The sequence below is a fragment of the Thalassophryne amazonica genome, chromosome 5, assembly GCF_902500255.1.
Source record: "Thalassophryne amazonica chromosome 5, fThaAma1.1, whole genome shotgun sequence".
NCBI lineage: Eukaryota > Metazoa > Chordata > Actinopteri > Batrachoidiformes > Batrachoididae > Thalassophryne > Thalassophryne amazonica.
The window spans coordinates 17,041,128-17,057,070 of record NC_047107.1 but is presented as its reverse complement, the minus strand read 5'-3'; the positions used below and the strand labels follow the sequence as shown (position 1 = coordinate 17,057,070).

Genomic DNA, 15,943 nt, shown 5'->3' with positions numbered 1-15,943 from the left:
GTAAGTGTTCTGTGTCGTCATAATCATCTTCCTGGTAGAGCTTCTCTCCATCCTGGAGTACATGCCCTGATAAAGAGCTGTGACCTTTACCAACTGAATTAGTCTAATACGGAACACTCACACTTTACAAGTGACTCTATTCTCCATTTTACATTTATTAAAGAAAAACAGAGAACTCAGTGGTTCTATAAAGGCAGAAAACCACAGTGCACCAAGCAAGTGATGACACTGAGCTCACCACCTTCTGAACCTTCACAGAGTGAAAAGTACACAAATAAACAGTCCATCAGTTGTCCAACAGTGAGCTTTAAGAGTGTCACAACAACACTTCAGGTTCTAGTTATTGTCCTTTGTCCACTGCTCAGTCCACTGTACGATCTGCTCCAGGTTGTGCTCCAGGTCCTCAGGTGTGTTGCTGGACAACTGATGGACAATTTCCTGGTTGTAGGCCTCCATGGCCTCTTCATAGATGGTCTGGAAGATTTCACACTGTAGGTTGTCTTGGAGCTTCTTGCCTGTGTACCCCCTGTCAATCACACAACAGAGACCACAGTGAAGCAGACCAAGTCCAGGTTGCCAAGAGATTTGCTTTTTCTAATATTACAAACATTACCTCTAGCATTTGTATTATACAACCCCTGGCAAAAATTATGGAATCACCGGCCTCGGAGGATGTTCATTCAGTTGTTTAATTTTGTAGAAAAAAAAAAAAAAGAAGCAGATCATAGACATGACAAAACTAAAGTAATTTCAAATGGCAACTTTCTGGCTTTAAGAAACACTAAGAAATCAGGAAAAAAAAAAAATTGTGGCAGTCAATAACGGTTACTTTTTTAGACCAAGCAGAGGGAAAAAAAATGGAATCACTCAATTCTGAGGAAAAAATTATGCAATCATGAAAAACAAAAGAACGCTCCAACACATCACTAGTATTTTGTTGCACCACCTCTGGCTTTTACAACAGATTGCAGTCTCTGAGGCATGGACTTAATGAGTGACAAACAGTACTCTTCATCAATCTGGCTCCAACTTTCTCTGATTGCTGTTGCCAGATCAGCTTTGCAGGTTGGAGCCTTGTCATGGACCATTTTCTTCAACTTCCACCAAAGATTTTCAATTGGATTAAGAGCCGGACTATTTTCAGGCCATGATATTGACCCTATGTGTCTTTTTGCAAGGAATGTTTTCACAGTTTTTGCTCTATGGAAAGATGCATTATCATCTTGAAAAATGATATCATCCCCAAACATCCTTCCAATTGATGGGATAAGAAAAGTGTCCAAAATATCAACGTAAACTTGTACATTTATTGATGATGTAATGACAGCCATCTCCCCAGTGCCTTTACCTGACATGCAGCCCCATATCATCAATGACTGTGGAAATTTACATGTTCTCTTCAGGCAGTCATCTTTATAAATCTCACTGGAACGGCACCAAACAAAAGTTCCAGCATCATCACCTTGCCCAATGCAGATTCAAGATGTCTTGACGCTTTGATGTCTTCCTTGGTCTACCAGTATGTTTGCCTTTAACAACCTTCCCATGTTTGTATTTGGTCCAGAGTTTAGACACAGCTGACTGAACAACAAACATCTTTTGCAACATTGCGTGATGATTTACGCCTCTTTTAAGAGTTTGATAATCCTCTCCTTTGTTTCAATTGACATCTCTCGTGTTGGAGCCATGATTCATGTCAGTCCACTTGGTGCAACAGCTCTCCAAGGTGTGATCACTCCTTTTTAGATGCAGACTAATGAGCAGATCTGATTTGATGCAGGTGTTAGTTTTGGGGATGAAAATTTACAGGGTGATTCCATAATTTATTCCTCAGAATTGAGAGAGTCCATATTTTTTTCCCTCTGCTTGGTCTAAAAAAAGTAACCATTACTGACTGCCACAATTATTTTTTCCTGATTTCTTATAGTGTTTCTTAAAGCCAGAAAGTTGCCATTTGAAATGACTTTAGTTTTGTGTCATGTCTGTTGTCTGCTTTTTTTCTACAAAATTAAACAACTGAATGAACATCCTCCGAGGCCGGTGATTCCATAATTATTGCCAGGGGTTGTAGCACAATCACCGGCATAAAAAAGGTGGCCGCTATGTTAGCAATGCAACATCACAAAATACACTTCATTGATAAGAGACACCTGAAATATAATAACTGAACATCTCCACTGTGTGGAACAGCGTCTGTGGCTGTTCTTCTCCAGAACAGGACGTAGTTTAAACATGACAACCAACAGGGAGCCATTTCAGATTGTTCTAAGAAAAACACTATAAGCTAAAATGTTTCAGATAGTCTATGGAGGAAAAAAAAAAAAAAAAAAAAGCAACCTTTGCTGGATATCAATGAATTACCGTGTGAGGTCAGTATGAAGGGTCAGAGTCGGATCGCTGGATTCTGCTGTAAAAGTGCATTTCTTAGTATCACAGGTTCAACCTGAGGAAATGTTTATGGTCACTTTATTTTCAATATTTGGACTGAAATAAAAGTGATATAGAAAGAGAAATAACAGTGTTAAGTCTACACCTGGTTTTGTAGATGATACTGCATTCAAATATAGCCTCTTGTTCCCGGTGCCTCCGCGACCCGGTCCCGGATAAGAGGTTGAAGATGAGTGAGTGAGTGTTTTCAGTGCCACAACAAGAAGGTCATGGGATTGATTGCCACCTGTGACCTTTCTGTGTGGCGTTTGCATGTTCTCCCAGTGTTTGTGTGGGTTCCGTCCAGGTGCTCCGGCTTCCAACATGCAGGTTAGGTGGATTGGAAACTTTAACTGACAGTTGGTGTGTGTGTTTGTCTGTATGTGACCCTGTGATAAACTGGTGTCCTGTCCAGGTTGCACCCTATCTCATGCCCTATGACTGCTGGGACAGGCTCAAGCTCCCCGTGACCCTTAACTCGAGTAAGCGGCTGCAGAAAATGGATGGATGGATATTCTCTGTGCAGGGAGTAAAGTGGTAAGCTTATGAAAGACGTCTCAGATGTCACTAACGGAGGCAAATGTTTTGGAACCTAAAAACAAGCTGTAAAACCATCAGATGTCTTTGCGTTCAGCTTTGTCACTGCTATAAAATGGCATTTGACAAGTTTTACGCCTGAACTAACACCAGATTGTCAGTCATCCAGTTAGCAGACATCTACACGTTTACTTTATTTAACCAGGTTAGTTCCATTGAGATCCGAGATCTCTTTTACAAGGCAGACCTGGACAATTTTAAAAGTTTACAATTCACCTAATGTGCGTGTCTTCGGATGTCGAAGCACCCGGAGGGAATGCACACAAACACTGGGAAAACATACCAACTCCACACAGAAAGGACACAGGTGGGAATCGATTCCACAGGCTTCTTGCTATGAGGCAACAGTGCCAACCACTAACCCACCATGCTGCCAAAACCACATTAACTCAAAACCAACAGGATCATCCAAGTGACCCCCTTCAGTTAACTGATCATTCCCATTTCTGACTGAAGTGAACTGAATCTGATTGTTTGCAGACGGGACCAATCCGATCCAGTATCGTAACGGCTTCCGACAACAACGTAATTCAAGTATCAGAATTTCCAATACAACCTGCGGAGAGGAGTCACATCTGTGAAACCTCTCAAGTGCTACTTGCTCTCTGCTCTGTTTGCTGATGAGCATGAGGAGGGGAGGGAGAGGTTTCTGAATTGAGGCCTCTGCGATCATGCTACTGTGCATCTGACACAAAAGCATTTATTCCAAGTAACCCGCTGCTGCTTAGTCATATTTGTGTTTTTTAGGTTTGTCACAAAGCAAAAAGAGGCTTTTGTAATGAAACCTGGTGGATCAACTCTGGACTCACAACATGTAGTACCATGATCTTAGGTTAAAGCTCGAGGTGTCATCGTCTAAACCAGTGATTCTCAACCGGGGTGCCGCGGGTATTTTTCATATTCGCGATTACCGTGAATTATTTATTTTATCCACAAAGCATAAAACGACTCAGAATCTGATGTCAAACGTGCTGCAGCCTCGCTCTCGTCTTAAGGCGGGACAATAACAAGGAGGCTGACGGCCGATTAAAACAGTGCCGTCTCCTTCAAAAGCCGTCTAAAATGCGGAGCTGTTGGTGTGTGTGTCTGTGCCTGTGTGCGCGCGCGGAGTTAACAGGCTGCAGACTGCGAGGGAGGGGGTGGGTGAGGGAGATTCCTGAATGCAGGTGCGACACGTTCAGTGCGCAGCGAGTGCGGAGCAGAGAGATTTTAACCCAAGTGAACGTTAACAAAACGGAAACATGAAGCTGCCTTTACTTCTCCCTGAACTTTCTCTAAAGGTGTGATTCTGCCGTTACCGTCCTGTTCACACCATGTGCGTGTCGTATGCTGAATTTATGAGATCATGAGATGAAATAAATGGTCAAATATCTTTAAAAACATATTTAAAAAATGAGAATATATGAATGAACTGAGCCACAAAAAAAAACAATGTTCAGATGCAGAGATCACAAAAAGCAGGTGAGAACTCTGAACTTTAACAGCTGTTATTTTCCAAAGGTATTTATTTGTTCAATCTTGAGCTTAATGCAGTGTTTAAGCACAAAACGTGACTGATGAGGAGAAACAATTTCAGAAATGCAACACAAACAACCACAAATCAGAAAAAGTTGGGACTGTATGTAAAATAAAGATAAAAAATAAAAATGTTGCACCATTCCCAGTTTCACAGAAGCCAAACGTTCTTCCAGAGTTGTGTAATTATACTACAATAGTAGAATATAAAGAAGGGGGAAAAAAAAAAAGACAATATATTCGTCAATCGCAATTATTTGTTTGACAATTAATCATCTCCAGAAATTCCTAATCGTGACAGCCCTACTTGAGATCAGAGCGCAAAATGCTTGAGGATTTTCGAAATGCGGTGTTTTCTGTATCGATTTTCTATTGCGATAATTGGGTTTTGCGCAAAACCAGAGGTAACAGCATTATAATATTATTTTGGTTGGTGGTGTGCCGCAGGATTTTGTAAATATAAAAAGGGTGCCGAGGCTCAAAAAAGGTTGAAAATCACTGGTCTAAACTACATGAATGACCATATTGTATGAATGACATGGGATAATGAAACTGACTATAGACATCTGTTCTTCTAAGTCTAATAAATGAATTAGCCCTCTGATGTCAATGACATTAAGCACAGTTGAATATTCAGCTGACGGTGGAACACCACTGAAATCATCTGGATGCCTAATCTCTGAGCTGCGGATTGGCTCGATTAACACAATCTCAAGGGAAACACAACTTGAGAAAAACATGAGTCTCAAATCAAGCCTGATAATAGAGGGTATCCACGTATCGTCATCAAACCTGAAAGCCAGCAGTATATTGGCATGCTGGATGGTAAACAAAGGGACAGCAGCTGTGTTTGCTCGTCCATAAACTGCTTTAGGCCCTGTCACACCTTGACGATTTAGCCTGTGTATGCCGGCCGTATTAAAAATTTTGGCACACACTGGTGTACGTCTAATGAATTAATGCAGCTGTCACACCTTGATTATCCAGCGTATGCCAACAGCCCCGTTTCCACCCAGTGGGTTAGGTCAGTACTGCACGGTATGGTGTGGGTCATAAACAGAGTAATTTAACATAATTTTATTTTATTTTATTATTATTTTAACCCTCTGGTATCTGAGGGCATTTTTTGGACAGTTCACTCACCTGGCATAAATGACTTATTATTGCTGTTAACAGCTCTCCCTGCAACCCACAATTAAATTTTATGTCTTTTTTTCAGGACAACCTGTACTTTCAGAATATATATGCTATAGTGATGTTTTATAAGTGTAATAAAGGTTTACAATCAGAAATAAGAAAAAAGGAAAATAAAAATAAATAAGGAAAAAGTAAAGCAGAAATTTTCCACAAACAAACAAACAAACAAATTCACATTTTGAACAATATATACAAAATGGTCTATGCGTTTTGTTTGTCTTCATCTCAAAGCAATTTCTGTCTGCTATTACACAAAGGTCACATCACAAACTTCTACTTCTCTGAAATTGACTGTTTGTTCTATCCTGCTCTGAAAGCAACGTTCACACTTCGAGGCTCATTCAGTTTGAGGAGCGGCCCCTCCCCCTCGCTCCATTGATATGGTAAACGGTGCTTTGCGCTGGAGCAAGAGAGCTTGCCACAGGCTTATCCAGTAACATTCACAAGAAAACTAGTGCAGCAATTCTGATACACACACTGTGTTTGAGCATGTGAGATTGTCATCAGAGGCCTTCCGTCTGCTCACTTTCACCGATTGCTGTCCGTAATGGCGCAGGGCACATTGGAGCCAGCAGCCAGGGGGCTATTCAAACAGGCCAACTAGTAACACATCACTCCTAAAAACAATCGGTTTATCATGAGGTAAATCTGCCCTACGATTGGATTTTGGAAAACCATGTGACGGTGAACCAATTCCGATTGGACACTCACATTGCGCACGTCATTACATAGCTTCTATGAGGAGTACAAAGATGGTGGACGGTGGCTCAAAAGTCCGTGGAGTTAACCTTTCAGCAAAAAAAAAAAAAAAAGTTTCTATTTCATATCATTAAAAAGTTATTTATAATTTAGTAAAACTTGTTTTCAGCCTTTGTATACGACGGCGTGGGCTCCAGAGGGTTAATCCTGGCGGACCATTTTCATTGCATACAGAATGCTGATGAGTGGACCGGCTGTAGGAAACACTGCTGTGAGTGAATGAAGTTGCTGTCTCTTTAAATGTTTAAAGCTTCTGTTGATTTGTTCGTTCCAAAGAGTCGGTCCCACTTAAAAGCATCTGTTATAGTATGGCAGCAGTCAAAATGGAGTCACTACTTTGAGCTTTTCCTTACATCTTTGGTGATCATTGGCTCCAGAGATAAAACACAATTAACAGTCATGCTTATTTAAAGAAAACATGAATAAATGTCTACCAAATGTGACATACGCCAGAAAATATAGTATATTGGTTTTTTAATATTTTAAAGAGGCATTTTTGGACAAGTTTGGCTTACACTCCATAAAATGTGGCACTTTCATTTACAAAAAATTCTAAAACAAAGCACTCGTGAAAGACTGGATTACTAAAGTTAACAGTAAAGATGAAATTATCCTGCTCATATAATCATCATTTCTACATTCCCGTGTGAGGAAGTTACTCATACCTGCTTTCTAGCCGATTGTATAGCTGAGTGTTGTCTGCGCGGAGAACAAACACAATGTGAAACCAGCGTTCAGGGAAGAAGTCGCAACCATGGTAGTCAACAATCACACCGCCGTCTGTCATCTTCTCCTCTAGCTCATCAACCACCTGTGAAACAGCCAAGTGACATCATTACCTCAACCACGGAGATTGATAAACGCCAAAACATTCCAAAAAAATTTGGTACAATCATTGACTTTAATCAGCTTGGGAATAATTTTCAATTCAGATGTTTATTGCAGCTCCCATTCACTGCCAGAGTGATCCACAACTGAAATAATAGGCAGCAAATTTAAATGAGTAGCCATGGAGAATGGGCATGGGTGGGCTTGAACAGAGAACCTTCTGCTTTGGAAGCAAGTGCGCCAAGCACTTGGTCAACACTGAAGACAAGAGATATACTAACTTTAGAAGTCAACCACTTTCACATGACCTGGCTGACTTGCAGACTTGCACTAAAACATGGACCAAAAGAAAAACAGGAAAAAATAATCAAATGGGTGTGACTGTAATAAGTCCTGGGGGAACCAGTGCGTGCTGTGTAGCAGACAAATGCACATTAAAGCTAACAAGAACAAGATATAGTACAGGGATGAGAATGGGCAATGAGGGGGGAAAAAAAAAAAAAAAAAAAACACCCAAAAACCTGACAATTAGTTGCCATAGGCCTCCAGCGGGGTCCAGGGGCAGTGCCCCTCATGGGAGCCCACAGGTTTTGAGTATTTTAGAGGCATTTTGGGGCTACTAGAGACACGTAATTTCGTGCATTTCCATTTTCTATTTTTTGTATGTTGGGGTATGTGGAAGTCTTACTGTAATTAAAGAATCTGTCACCTTCTTTCAGTGATACCTGCCTCGTGCTACAGCATATGTACTTACTATACATGCCATAGCATTGGACAGATATCACCGAACTTGCCAAAACTATTCTTTGTCTTTTTCCTTAACCTGCAATGAGCTGTGAAATATACTGAAACTTCGTGCAAGTATGTGTAAATTACTTAAAGAGATTAAAACCTATCAAAACAGTATTTGTGATATAAGACAGTGACTTTATTAATAATTACAGGTAAAATGTATGCTTACAAATTATTGCCCCATAATAAATTCCTAAATCACATCATGAGTTTGGTGACTACTTACGTCAGTCACCAGGAAAACCCTACAGGCACATACAGCAAAGTATCATTAAAAAGTGCACATCCTGAGCGCCTGCTGTACCAGTCTATGAAATTGCCCAAAATAAAAATAAAATTGATGCATGATGATTTCAGCATTTAGGTAAAATATAGCTCCTCGTTTCTGAATGGTTTATCTATTAAAGAGTAGGAAAACAATTGTAAAGCCTGAAAGAAGTTTCTGCAGGAAGTATTTTAGTCATAAGTGAGAGGGGAAAGTGTTTGCTTTTTTTCTTGAAAGACACTTGACTCATTGAGAGGATTTAGTCCTGCCATAATGCACTGATGCAGCAGGTGGCAGTAATGCAACAATAAGCATGCCGGCTGCCGTTATACACCACAAAAGAAGGGTTCATTTGTTTTATTCCACATGGTCACGTTTTGAGAAAAAGCGCGTTTTGTGTCAAAATAAACCCATAAAATATATATTTTTTTTTAAGTTAGCGGTTTTATATGACGAAATAAACAGAACATGGAAACAATTTTTGATGAAAATCCATATACAAACGCTGGTTTTGGTGCGCTGAATTTCACTTCAATAGGTGCACAGTATAAATAACTGCACCACACTTAAAAATTTCAGTGATTGTAAACATTTTAATTGCATAGAATTATTGAACACGCACCTGAGCAATGGATGTTCGGTCGCTGACCAGTGTCAGGAGTTCAGCGGTACAAGTACTGTGGGCTTTGGGGCTCATGCTGTGCCTCTTCGGTGCTCTTCTGGAGCCAGGCAGATTGTCTGTTTAATATTAACTTTGGTGACATGTTTCTTCGCCTTGAGTGTTCTTCCAATGTTTTGATGATGAAATCCACACATAGCGTGCAGAGAGCTTTACCAGGGAGCTCAACCTTGCGGATGAATTCACCAAGTCTTGCCTTTGTCCTGTTAACCTCCCGGTCCAAACATGTCCACTTGAACCTATTTTTTTTACAGCACTATCAATGTCTTTAATGTGGTATTCTTTCGTTCGTTCGTTCTCTCTCTTAGCTCGACAGCTAAAATCCAGGGCTTTGAAATGAAAATTGTGAAATCTGAGAAAAATTTGCAGGGGTTCTGGGGGGCACAGGCCCCCAGGAGCCAGGGTCTCGAGCCCCGTGGGATCCCAGAAGCCAAATTAATTTTTTTTAATTTAATGATACATTTTCAGCATCTCCTGGAACAAAAATTCTCAAAATTTGTGCATATTTAAATGACCGTGTATTCAACCTTTCATTTGAACCAGCAGGTGATCATGTTGAAATAACAGAATATGACATGGAATTAGGACCTGGAATGATTTTCCTTTTGACTGTAAACCAAATTATGTATCAACTCAGAACAATTAAACTACATGAAATTTATGAAGACTGAAAAGACTGTTAAAGCATTTCAAAAACCACAGCTAAAGCTTGGAGAATATTTTGAAAATGATGGTGAAATATCAATAACATACACTATAGTAAAAAGAAGTCGGTGTCTTTTTTTCCCCATGAAAAAAGTCTACATTAATAAAAACTAATTTACATTCTTGTGTAAATTCATGTAAATCCATTCAAAGCCACAATCTTTTTTCCCAAGAAAGAAAGTCTAGATGAATGAAAAAAGTCACATAATCTTGTCTAAAATCCTGTTTGAAATCCTCATTTCCAGGGAGAAAAATTCTTACCGTGTTTCCTGAGAGCACAGTTCACTTTTCCCATTTCTTTTATCTTTCAGACGGATTCTTGTACTCATCAGACTTTGTCAAACCGTCTTTCTCACCATGTTCTCTCTGTCCGACGTTGGTCTGCACAATTCTTTCAGTTGCCCTGGCTGTGTGTTTGGGGTCATTTTCATGTTGGAAGACCCAGCCATGACCCATCTTCAATGCTCTTACTGAGGGAAGGAGGTTGTTTGCCCAAATCTCACAATACATGACCCCATCCATCCTCCCTTCAATACGGTGCAGTCGTCCTGTCCTCTTTGCAACTAAGGAGGAGCTCCATAAGAAGCATTTCAAAGGTCCTGGAGTGGCCTGGCCAGTCTCCAGACTGGAACTCAATAGAAAATCTTTGGAGGGAGCTGAAACTCCAAACGTGAAAGATTTGGAGAAGATCTGTATGGAGCAGTGAACCAAAATCCCCGCTGCAGTGTGCAAACCTGGTGACAAACTACAGGAAACGTTTGACCTCTGTAATTGCAAACAAAGGCTACTGTACCAAATATTAACATTGATTTTCACTGGTGTTGAAATACTTATTTGCAGCAGTAACATTTTAAAAAATAATTTTAATTTAATTTTAAAAAAATCATACATTGTGATTTCCATTTTTTTTTTTTTTAAAGATTATGTCTCACAGTGGACATGCACCTAAGATGAAAACTTCAGACCCCTCCATGATTTCTAAGTGGGAGGACTTGCAAAATCACAGGGTGTTCAAATACTTATTTTCCTCACTGTATATTTGCACATCAACATGTCCAGGGCATTCCACACAAAATTGTGCCTGAAGCGGGGGTGGGCCAGTGCACAAGCACAGTCAATGTTTATCAAAACACCTATTTCAATAAAATGTCTGATTTCATCACAAATAATTCACCCATTTGTGTCCCTTTTTGTCCTGTACAAATCCTTTTTTCATTCATTAAATGTGTTCGTTGTCAGCTGATGTCTGGAGAGTCAGTTGGAAAGTTGTGTTCATGCGCAAATCTTTGGACATCAGACAGAGAACTTTCCCAGATGACTGCTTTGTCCTGTACTTGTCCTTAGCTTGCCAATGGATGTCCTGTTGATGTTAATCCGTTGTCTCATGTCAGAAGCAGAAAAATCACAGCAGAATTCTGTCTGCAGCAGCAGACTGCAGAAGGTGACATGAGGCACGGTGCACACCAGCAGTCGGGTTTGTCCACTCATTCCATCAGAGCCCAAAATCTACCAATGGCTAGCTTTGTGAAGGTTACGACGCTAGTTCTAGTATCTTAACCGTCACAAAGCTAGCCATTGTCCCTGAACACTTCCTGTTTTCTTGCACAAGAGTCTTTCAAAATAACGCACATTTTAAAATAAACTTCCACTGCACAACACCTATCAGCGCGTGCACACAGACACACACCGGTAAAATGCAGAAGAGGCGAGAAAAACATGATTTTATTTTATTTTTTTACTTTTGAAGATGTGTTGGGAGAAACAACAACAAAAAAGTTTTCATGATGTTTAAAGGTGTGCTTTGCAGCATGGTATCACTGTTTAATATCATACTGTAAATGGTGTTAGATTTGTGCACTCTTTGAATCCAGTAGATGACAATGTTGCACTGAGCATAAGTCTGAATCAGAATCACCTTTGTCATTGTAATTTACATTGCAACGCGATTTGAGTGCTTTTGCAATGCAAAAGGTGTTTTTCCGAGGTGCGAGTAATTGTTAGCAAAATAAAAGATAATGAAATTGAACAAAATAAATGATTTAAATATATGTACAACTAAAATAAAATGTGGACAAAAGTAAAATGTAAAACAAGAATTATGTACAACTGTGGAATGATACTGCATGAGAAAATATTGCAGATGGGTACAGATATTCCACAAAAACTTTGAAAAGTGCAGATTGAAGTGGTTTGTTATTGTTCAGTGCAGTGATCGCTCTGGGGAGAAAGCTGTCCCTGAGTCTTTTTGTCCTAGTTTTGATTGACCTGTACCGTCCACCCGAGGGTAGTAGGTCAAACAGGTGGTTGCTGGGGTGGGATGTGTCTTTGTTGATGCTGGCAGCTCTGCTGAGGTAGCGAGAGCTGGCAATGTCCATGTGGCAGAGAGCAGCCAGTGATCCCCTGGGCCGTGTTGATCTCCCTCTGCAGCGCTCTCCCGTCTTCTGCTGAGCACCCCCCGTACCACACTGAGATGCAGTACGTCAGGATGCTCTCGATGGTGGCTCTGTGGAACAACACCAGCAGCTTCTCCTCCAGATTGTTTCTCCTGAGCACCCTCAGGAAGTGGAGTAGTTGCTGGGCTTTCTTCACCACCACTGTGGTGTTGGCAGTCCAGGAGAGGCTGTCAGAGAGCTGCACTCCCAGGAACCTGATGGAGCTGACCCTTTCCACACAGTCACCATGGATATAGAGCGGGCTGGGTCAGCCCTATTCTTCCTGAAGTCCAGGATCATTTTTTTTGGTTTTGTGGTGTTCAACGGCAGGTTGTTAGCTGAACACCACACTGTCAGTCGGTTGACATCGTCTCTGTAATCAGACTCATCCCCCCCTGAGATGAGCCCAACCACAGTGGTATCATCCTCAAACTTTATGGTGTTTGAGAGATGGGTCTGCGCTATTTAGTTATTTTTGTAAGTGTTTTATATTTGTGAACAGCACTGTAAATATCATTTGTTTTGCAATGATAGCTACAGTACTTTGTTTTGAATAGGATTAGTCCTGTATGGTTTTTTTTTGGTGCATTATGATCTTGTCTGTTGTCACAGGTGCAACTTCTGTTTCCTGTTTGACAATGATGATATACTGCTGGCAGACTCGGACAGACTTAAAACATTATCAAACACTTTCAATAAGTTGTTCAAACGAGATGACGAAGAGATAACAACAATAAACCCCCACCCTTAGCCACAAGCAGGCCAAAGTGGCTAGTTTTATCTCGTTATACAGTGTATTATGTTGGTAATGTGGCTAATTATTTCTGTTATATTTTGCGTTTGTTTGTTCTACGGTATTTGGTACTTAGTGTTTGAAAGGGCAGTAAACATCTGTGAAAAAGGAACTCTTGTCTTTGCGCTGTGACTGAGGCTGATAAAGCAGAACACTCTGCCCCTGTGAAGACGACGAGGCTGAAGCTGCTAGCAAGAGGTGAAGGTGCTATGAGAAGCACTGCATCACACGTTTGGATGTAACGCATTGAACAAGTAACGAAACAAGTTGGCAAGTGAAAGCTAAGCAAGTAAGCATTCAAGTTTGTGTCTTGGAAGCAGCATAGGCACTTGGGAACTATTTTTTAAAGCCTCAATAGCATTTATGACTCCAACACATACAAGTAAGCAGCAACTGGACATTTTAAATTCACCTAATAGTTAAAGGAAGTCAAGCGTGCAACAACTAAATGCATGATTATTAAGTTCACACAAAGTGCTCAAGTGGTGTATTTAGCATGTCAAACAAAGATCAAAGTACTTCGCAATTCACAAAGGAAGACAGCTATGCAGAGCGTGCTGCACAAGACGACAGCAACAAAGAACAAGTCATTCAAGAGCAGAATACTGAACAATATCCCAAAAACCTCAAGCAGAAAAGGATAACATTGCTCCAGAAGCATTCTTCAAACAGACATCAGCTCTTTTATGGAAAAATAAAACTCGAGCTACAAAGAAAGTGTGACATATGCTGGACAATCCCAAAAACATTCAAAGAAAAGGCTCAATGTCTTCTTGAAGGAAATGGTGAGCCAAACGACATTCCCTGGCCTGAGTCAGTCAGTATTTCAAGATACATTGTCCAATGCCTCATCTGGGTCCACACGTAAGTCAAAGACCAATTCCAGATTAGGTAAACAGTCATGTCCTGATTCACTGCAACAAAGACAACAAGCAGCAGCTGCGATAGCAGCCATGGAAGAGAAGATTAAAGTAATGAAAATGCAAAATCAATGTGAAGAGGAAATCAGAGCGCTTTAAGTGGAAGATGCAAGGAAAAGAGCTCAGTTTCTAACTATAAGTACAACAATAAAAACAAAGAAAAAGAAAAGCAAAAGGAAGTACAACTACTAAAGGAGTTACCAGGGCTCGAAATAGTATGTGCATGTGCTAGTTTGTGTGCATATTTGAGCGGTGCACGTAATTTTATACTTCACAAGCACTGGTGCAAGTAACTTTATCCAAGTTTTGTCAACTATAAGCAGCAGTAGAATGAACCAATAAAGGAATAATTAAGGGGAAAAAAAAAATTTCCAGTGTGTTGTCTTCATCTTCCCTGCGTTTTATGACTCTCACACATGGAGCGAGTTGCTATGACGATTCGTTTGCGCACGCACGTGAAAAAAATGAAAATAAAAAACTCTGGCTGCAGGCTGTTAGTTCCGTGCTCTCTGCTCAAACTCTCTTATCACCGTGTTAAAAAAGGACAAGTCCTGCTCACAGACTGATTGCCAGAGACAGGACATGTCCACATGAAGTATAACTCCAGACCGCTCCACATTTACTCACGGACGGTTTGTTCGCACGCATATGCGCGCATCTCGCAGGCACAGGAGGAAAGATAAACTATAACAGAACTCAGAGCGCAGACCTGCAGCTCAGCACAAGAACAAATACGAGGTCTGTTAGAAAAGTAGCCGACCTTTTCATTTTTTTTGCAAAAACCTGATAGGTTTGAATCACGTGTGCTTGCATGGGCCAACTTTGAACCTTCGTGTGCATGCGTGAATTTTTTCACGCCTGTCGATTGCGTTATTTGCTTGCAAGCAGCCTTTGTGTGAGGACGTGTGTTGTGCTCTCGTCTGATTTTCACTGCAAGGAAAATGGCGGAACGACTGAAGCAGCGCTACTGCATCAAATTTTGCCAGAAGGTGGAAACCATTCGGAAGATTCAGACGGCTTTCGGTGACGATGCTATGGGCATCACACAGATTAAGGAGCGGGGGACAACCGGTTTAAAGACGTCCGCACAGCGGTGGAGAGCGAGTCACGCTCCGGTTGGCCGTCAACATGCTGAAATGACCAGATCATTTCCAAAGTGAACGCTGTGGTGATGCGGGACCATCGTGTGACTGTCTGAGAAATTGCAGAAGAGGTGGACATCAGCACTTTTTCAGCAGATTCCACTGTGACAGAAGAGTTGGCCATGAAAAGAGTGGCGATGAAATTCGTGCCAAAGCTGACGGCGGATGTAACCGGTTGTACCGCTCCTTAATCTGTGTGATGCCCATAGGATCGTCACCGAAAGCCGCCTGAATCTTCGGAACGGTTTCCACCTTTTTCCGCCCAGTTTCTGGCAAAATTTGATGCAGTAGCGCTGCTCCAGTCATTTTTTTTTTTTTCCTTGCAATGAAAATCCGACAAGAGCACAACACACATCCTCACACAAAGGCTGCTTGCAAGCAAATGACGCAATTGACAGGCGTGAAAAATTTCACACACGCGCACGAAGGTTCAAGGTTGGCTCATGCAAGCACACGTGATTCAAATCCATCAGGTTTTTGCAAAAAATAAAAAAAAGTCAGATACTTTTCTAACAGACCTCGTATAAACTAGAAGAGAAATCAGTGTGCACAGTCTGACTGCAGCCAAACTGTGCACACTGATTTCTCTGTGCAGAGAACCTGCAGGCTGTGTTCTCACCTCCTCTCTGCCCCCTGCTGTGCGCACCTGACGCAGAAATTCCTGCGTCGTCATGACGCCACAGAAAGAAGCAACGCAAATTGGGCCCGGTGTGAAAGTGACCAAAGTGACTTTTGGTTGTGCAAGTAACTTTTTTTTGGTCCAAGTAATTTTGTTACTCGCACCAGTGCAAGTAGGTTAAGAAATGTATTTCGACCCCTGAGTTACAAAAGCATAATGCAGCACAAGCAAGGCTAAAGGTTTATGCAGAAAGTATTCACAGTGAAAATGACA

General features: G+C 41.0%; 1 protein-coding gene across 1 annotated transcript in view; it reads right to left on the bottom strand.

Moving 5' to 3' along the window:
• Positions 1 to 121: 121 nt before the first annotated feature.
• The window catches only part of ak6 (adenylate kinase 6), a 39,015-nt gene continuing 23,193 nt past the window's right edge, over positions 122 to 15,943 (bottom strand). The window contains exons 4-5 of the mRNA XM_034169751.1: positions 7,161 to 7,306; positions 122 to 526 (exon numbers count right to left, since the gene is read on the bottom strand). Of these exons, the coding sequence (XP_034025642.1) occupies positions 337 to 526; positions 7,161 to 7,306 (336 nt within the window). The 3' untranslated portion in view covers positions 122 to 336. The remainder of the gene's footprint in view (positions 527 to 7,160; positions 7,307 to 15,943) is intronic.